This window comes from Diadema setosum, chromosome 8, assembly GCF_964275005.1.
Source record: "Diadema setosum chromosome 8, eeDiaSeto1, whole genome shotgun sequence".
Taxonomy (NCBI): domain Eukaryota; kingdom Metazoa; phylum Echinodermata; class Echinoidea; order Diadematoida; family Diadematidae; genus Diadema; species Diadema setosum.
The window spans coordinates 29594154-29601820 of NC_092692.1; the positions used below are offsets into that span (position 1 = coordinate 29594154).

General features: G+C 45.4%; 1 protein-coding gene across 1 annotated transcript; it reads right to left on the bottom strand.

The window, feature by feature from the left end:
* Positions 1-276: 276 nt before the first annotated feature.
* Positions 277-1758, bottom strand: LOC140231961 (protein Tob1-like). Its single transcript, XM_072312111.1, has one exon. The coding sequence runs from the start codon at positions 1756-1758 to the stop codon at positions 799-801; it is 960 nt and encodes a 319-aa protein (XP_072168212.1). The 3' UTR covers positions 277-798.
* Between the last annotated feature and the right edge of the window lie 5909 nt (positions 1759-7667).

The following is a 7667-nucleotide window of genomic DNA, read 5'->3' on the forward strand; positions in this document are numbered from 1 at the left end:
ACTAGAATGACATTAATAGGATTGTTTGAAAATGGTTTAGAATACACTGTACTCTTAACGTCGCAAAGGTATTGGTGGTTAATACATACTTCTAAGGAACCACATATAAGAGTGCAAATGTGTCACGAAATCTACAGCGCTTTTTCTCTTTTTCTAATGATGGAAAGTCATTTCTACGGGGCATCCACGTGACCCGGTAGGCGGGGTGGATCCAGGATCTAATCTCAGTCACGTGACAGAAAGTGCGTGCACCTCCGTCAAAATAGCGGCCCTCCGTAGAAGTTCGAATGGAAACAATAACATGTCAGCTTGTCAGTGACAGTGAAATATCAATTATTTACAGCGTGAAAACGAGGAAACTTGAAAAGGAAAAAAAAAAAAGGAAACGAAATAGGGCACAGGAGTCAGACAGGTGAAAATAGCACGATGGGTATATCACACATTTAAACTTACGTTACGCAGTACTTAAAGCCTTCCAAGTTACGTCAATCAGTAAAAAATGCGAGGATTACCGGCCTCATGTTAATCGTAATATCAAAATAGTATTCGCTATAGTATAGTAAAACCGTGTAAATAGTATTCGTTCTCAAACAACAATTCATGAAAAAATAGTTTGGCTATCAAGCTGCTTGATGCAACGACGATAAAATGTGTTGCACTTTGCAAATTCAAAAACGGAAGTACTTCAAGAGTTTTCTTTTTTTTTTTCGTAAATAACACATGTATAGAGTGCGAATGAGGCTATATTTCAGCGATACGAAAAATGGTCGCATTGATTAAAGCCCAGTCTTGAATCGTTTAGTTGGCGACAATAAGCGAGGGTTGGCCGTACTGGTCCGCGGCGCCTGTGGGTAGCCCCCAACCGTCCGGTAGAAAACACCCCTCGGGGGTTAGTCCTGTTGGCGACACGTGATGCGTGTTGTGGAGACCAGCTCCAGGGGTGCCACTTGCGTCACTCCAGGGAGTGGCGTACTGCTGCTGCATCGACGGCACGAACTCTCGGGCGTTTGGAGACAGCTGCTGCGGCGAGCGCTGGCTGCTGCGGTAGTTCTTCATGGCTGACCGCTGCTTCATGTAGTTGGCGAACTCCGTGGGCGAGAGCTGCTGGAAGTTGACTCGCTTGCCAGAGTTCTTGGGCTTGGTGGAGCCGAATTTGGTCTGGGCGAAGGAGGCAGCCGTGAAGGTGAGCGCGTTTGGTCGGACGAGAGAGGTGGTACTAGACGAAGTGGACGACGAGCCGCCAGGACTGCCGGGCGTCACTGGACTGGTGGAACCCGTGACAGATGGGACGGACGGCACTGTGTTTATGTGGAACCCCTGAAGGGAGGAGCCCAACGAGTCCACCAGAGAAAAGGGGGCCTCAGGCTCCATCCCCTCCTCCACCACTGTCTCCTGCTTGTAGATGACTGTCACCACGCCCTTCTCGGTGATCCGGTAGCTGACTTCGCCCGGGTCGATCCACATGGTCAGCTCCTGGGGCAGGTTCTCGACCACCTCGTCAACGTCGAGACCGCTCTGGATGATGGCTGCTTCCACGGCCGGGTCCACCTTCTGGCGATTGATTCGGATGCACCTGAAACCGGACCCTTTGTTCGGTTGACCAGGGTACCAGTGACCCGCGAACTTCAGGTAAAGAGCTTTCTCCATCTCCTCCGCGAGGACATTGACCCTACGCCGAGGAAGCTTGTTGTAGAGGTGGCTCCGGAGGAAATCCACAGCACACTGCACCTCTGACTTCATGCTCAGATTAGACGCCATTTTTCTGAGAATAAGAAAAGACGATAATAGGCAAAACGGATTACAGGACAATCACTCACATACCAACACATTGCATGATACAATTATTTCCTATATTATGTTTAAGTGCTTAGCATTCACACACAGATGCACACAGATAGCTGTAGAACGCATCGGTTCTTGCACGAGTGCCCTCACATACGTACACGAACAGCTGTTCAGTAATAACACATCCGGCTCTGATTCACCCGATCGATACGTTCGCGGCTCCCCTTCCGAGGGATCCTCGGACGTCGCATCCCATTCTCAGATAAATTCTAAGGGTGTCAGCGAAATCGATTCCCTTCCGTATGTTACTGGACAATGATGACGTTTCCATTTCGAACGTGTTATTAAGTTGCCCCCGCCCCCCCCCCCCCCCCCACGAGTACAAACAATCACGTGACCATCGATATGAACCCGGCACACTTATTGATAATCGATCAACAGGGTGTAGCTATAAGCTATCTTCAACGGACAGTAAACGTGAACAAATGCAATTTTTCTTGGATATCATTGCTCAATCCCTGATAACAAAATATAAAGGATGTGAGGTTAAAGATACGAAACAAGACATGCCACAGCGGGTCGATTACCTCTGTAAGACCATGCATATTTTTTCATATTTTTTTCATTGCAACTGATTGACAACCATGCAGATTGTCTCGATTGAAATGAATATAGTAAAGGGAAAAGGTTGAAACAGCGTTGTGTGTGTGTGTCCCTGTTTTGCGAACATTGTTTTCTTTTTTTTTCTAAAACCTCGAGGAAACATTTTTGCTGGTGCCACTGTTTCATGGGATGCATCCGGGCTTGCTCACTTTGAATATGATTTAATGTTACAATCGCTTCCGTTCCTTTATAAACAAAGACGAGAAAAGAATACATATTTCCAGAAATATGCTGCGGATTGTTTACGCTATAGCTATACCGTGCCATTAAAAGTACTGAGGGAAAGTGTTTTTATCCTATTTTTTTCACAATTTCTGCTGGTAGGAAGCCATTCTAATGGCTCGTGTTGCCAGCCAAAAATAGGAGGTATACCTAATACGGCTGTACAGCCAACAGGGTAAAAGGTGTCTCCTGGTTTGAAGGCATGGCTGCGTACACAACAAAAGCGTGCACAGAGCTGTGTGCAAACAACACGGATGAAAATGTTTCGCGCTTGCTCTGCATCGGAAACGACCAATATCACTTTAACCCGAGCAGTGACGTCACTGCGCTGTGGAAATAGCGTCCGAGAGGAGAGAGAGAGAGAGAGAGAGAGAGAGAGAGACGGAGAGAAAATGCTGCTTGTGGCAGGCGCGTTGTATTATGATCACAGACGCCGTGAGTTAGAGAGAGGAAGAGAAAAAGGAGAGACGGGAGCATCATTTTATTCTTCTTCAGCCTATCGCGTTTTTATTTCCCTGACCTTCACGACCAATACTGTCTCGCAATGCAAATGCGATGTTTACTCCTCAAAGACGAGAATCAATTTCTTATCATAGCACTCATCAATTTCAAAGGGAGGTATATGAATAAATGAAAAAAAAATAGCAAAGAAGGCTGAGGGTGAAGCCATAACTTGCCGCAGCTATGATGTATGTAGTCTATACATTATCATGGCATTGGTTGGACGATGGGGGTGGGGACTGTCATAGCACACTCGGATTGTTTTTTAATGTTTACCATTCGGCCCGAACATCTGTTACAGCATGGTATTTCACACGACGCAGATTAGCCTATCTTCTTGTGATATAGCCACAAGTGGGGATAGCTGTACTGTTTATGGGCCATGTTTGACATAAGTGCGAAATTACATTGCACGTTGCATGGCAGTACAATTCAGAAGTGTTGCATCGCCAGTGGGAGAAGAAAGAATCCAAAAACTGATTTTGTTATTATTATTTTGCTATTATATTTTTCCACCTCTCTAATACTTATCAGAGAACCGTTATGTGCATACACAGACAACGGAGAGGATGTAAAATCGAAAACCCAAAGCAACTCCAACCCCCCCCCCCTCCCCCCCCCCCCCCCCCCATCCTCCTCCTTCTCCAACCTCCGCCTCGGAATCTTGGTAAACATTTCTATCCGGGAAGACGACGCTTGACCAGTGCCGCTGTACGTGAAGCGGGCATCACTCAGATCCCGTCTTCCACTCATCTCGTCGTCTCGGCGCTCTATCACCCCCCTTACCCTGCTCCTCTCCACCCTCCTTGAATCTCCCCGTACACACGTCACTAATTCATTAGCATCACTTATCCTCCAACGTACGAGTGCATCCGGACCAAGACAAGAGAAGCCTCCGAGAATTTCGCCCTCCTCGCGATGAACGCTCGACGCGCGGAGAGCAGAAAAAGGGGGTGGCCAGTGTAATGCAGAGAGAAGGGGACTGATCGGAGGGGTGGGGTAGGGAGGGGTAGGGAGGAGAGGTTTAAAATAAAATAACAAAAAATCGATGGGAGATACGCATTGAGCATACTTTGGGACATGGATAGCTCGTCTCCAGTGGCCCTATTTACATGGAATGGACTAATCTACGCTTCCCACGCACAAGATTTTATTCCCACTCGGCGACACCAGAGATGCCTCATTCACCACATCCTTAGCAGCATTGGGAGACGTCGGATTTTATGCGCTATTCTTTTTTTTTTTTGGGGGGGGGGGAGGTGGTTCTCAAATAATAAGTTACTTCTGCTTGATTTCACACAACTTAGGTGGAAATGTCTTGCACAAAAAAAAAAAAAAGAAGACGAAGGATAATTCAGGTTAATCAGCCTCATGGGTTCAATTGTTGAGAATACTGGCTGGTATGACGAATTGCGGTAAATACTTCATTTCAAAAAAAGGAAGGCAGCTGTTGTTGTTGCTTGTTTACTTCTCTTTTTTTATAGCCAGGGTGTATAGTATTGCCAAACTACCATTAGAGACCTGCACCATATGTGTCCCAATTAAACAAACTAAAAATGATAGGGTTGACTTCTTTTACTTCGAATATAAAAATGTTTTCACCATTGACTGTTCACCTTTAGCAGAAAGTAGTTGATGCTGAGCCAGACTTCTCGTCGCCTTTCCATCTTTAGCAGGAATATTTCAATTAGCAGCATGGTACTAGGGGCCTAGCAGCTGATGGTGGGTAAGGGGGTGGGGTGGGGTGGGGTGGGGTGGGGTGGGGTGGAAGGCAGATTATGTGAGAAGGAAATGACAGTGGCACCACATACCATGCCACTATATTACGACCCTTGGTCGTTGCTGCAACGTTCATCCGTCCCAATTGGTGACTGCCGTGGGCGCCGGCCGCCACGAGGACGGAGGAGACACATGCCGCACATAGCATTCCTTTTCCTCCCGATACCCCCGCGCTCCATCCATTCAGCGTCCCCTCATCGGCATAAATTCCAGCAGACGACTCACAAACAATCAGCGCACACCAAGCTCTATACAAGACAGCCTTACGATCGTGATCGGTGATTCATAAACACCTACCCTGCCGATCATCGTGACAAGCTTTCATGATCTTGAGCTCTGCATCGCACAATAGTGTTGAATCTGTCACTTAGACATTCACTTTCAAATTTCATCACATTCCTTTTGAAAAAAAAAAAGGAAAACGTATAACGTAACATTGATTATAAAAACTGCCCGTGTCATAGGGATAGTGTCTTACACATTGCCTTTTCTCAAAGTCATATGTAAAATGCTGGAAATAATAGCATACACTGTGAATCTCAATGAATAAGTTCCATCGTAGGTCACGAACATAAAATCTAACCATCGAACAATTCATAGCAAAGGATTTTATAATATGCACATCTTGAAAATGAAAAATACAGAGACGAATCTCGACCGAAAATATAAATTCAAGAGAAACTCACCTCAAATAAAATAAATCGCGAGGTATTCACAAGTAATGAAGAGCAATCCTTGATTTAAGAAGATGATATGGACCCCTGTACCAGACAGACAATCAAGTTTCAATGGTCGGACGCGTATTGTTCACCGATCCAGGTAGGAGCGTGTGCAGACATAGGATCTTGCCGGCGATCTAGAACGTGTGCTCGCGAAGTACTAAAATGAGTTCGGCGTTCGTCAGCGGTTGGTGTTATACTTTTCACCGTTCGGGGGAAGAGCTGTGATCGCGTGTGTGTCAGCGGCCTGCGCTTGTCTGTGCGACTAACGAAAATTCTGCGTCGCCGGCTCAGTTATACTTGCTGCGTTGCTACGTGCGAAAGATTCGACCGCTGCGTAGGTAGCTCTGTTGGTAGGAAGGAGCACAACACACACAACGCACACACACACGTACACACACACAGACGCACACGTTCTCATCACTTATGAGGTCACGCTCCCTCATTAGCATAACTAAGTAGCGAGAGGAATCAAAACACGGGAGGATATCGACTCGGGTGGTAGGATGTTATCGCCGACTCCATATGCGAGATAAAAGAAAATAATATGTTTATGAATGCTATTACAAATATTTTGCTTCCAACTGAGTTCTGCGTCACGTCTAGGTATGACATTGACAAGAAAACAAGTACATAGGCTTGAGTTTTACACTGGCAAGGGGGTGAAATGCTGATTGAAAAATAAAGAGAAAAAGACAAAGTATTCAAATCATTTTTCCCTGGGCACTTGGAGGGGTGGGTGCGTGGAGAGGAGGTAACTATTGGTGGATATTAGTGATGTTATTCATTATTGCCCATATGGAAAGCGATGTGTTGCAATATTCTTTCCTTTTGATTGACAGTCGTGATGGATAGCAAGGGTACAAATATTTGTCTATTATCGCTCCCCAGTCGATGCGACACGGACTTCTCGAGAAAAGGGGTATTATGGAATGCCGGGCGCCCTTTTGATTGTACATCAGAGCGTATTGGAAATGCTCGACTCGTATAGGGTCCGTCCAGCGGTGTACGACACGCCGGGACATTGCCGCACACTACTTATCAGAGAGCGAAATAGCCTCCTCATTACACGCACGTGTTTATTACAGACTCCTATTTCGAGCTCGGGTACGCTTCCCGCGTTTGCATTGCTTTTTCCTGCCTCGAAAACATGCCGAGAGAGGAGGGCGATATCTGTTTTAATAGCCTTGTATCCGCCACACGCTTTCGTTGGGACCCTGCACTCGACTTTTGGGGCGGAAGTTTAGCTTTCCAAGGGACGGGGGACCTTTCTTTTTTGCTTTGGCTAGGGCAAGGCTATTATTAGTCGGAGGCCGAGCGGTCTCCCGAGAATAGGCCAGGGTGGATTAAACGTTTCCGTTACCCATAGACAAAATAGATTAGTGTCAGTGTGAGGAGCGGATCGCGGCACCGCAAGCCCGTTAGCAATGATCCGACGTCGTACGCAGGCCCGAACGGAATTCGCACAACTGCAACATCGGGTTACTTGCGATCGAGAACTTTCTGAGTATATTGGTTTGTGTACATGAAAATGAATGAATGAATGAATGAATAAATAAATAAATAGATAAATAAATGAATGAATAAATACGTATATGTATATATATATATGCATGCATGAATATAGGCCTACCTATAAATTTTCATGGAAGAACGCAGGCATGAAGCTATAATGGTGAAATTTTAAGTGCATTATTATAATACAATGTAATAAGAAAGCATTACAGAAAAGAGAGAACGATTAATATAATAAGATAAAAACACATCAAAGTTTACGAAAGCTTTGTTTCCTGTGATATATTCATGATATATATTGTGATGTGTATATTAATCTGTAATAATGATACGAGACAGCGTCAGAACTGCTTAAAAAAAAAATTACGGAAAAAGAAAGAAAAACCGTCAGGTTCTTATTTTGTGTCCCACCGGTTAACCTCTCACCGGATGCGGTTTCTGAGGATCTTAGCTCCCTATTAATACCTTTACAAGTTTGATCTT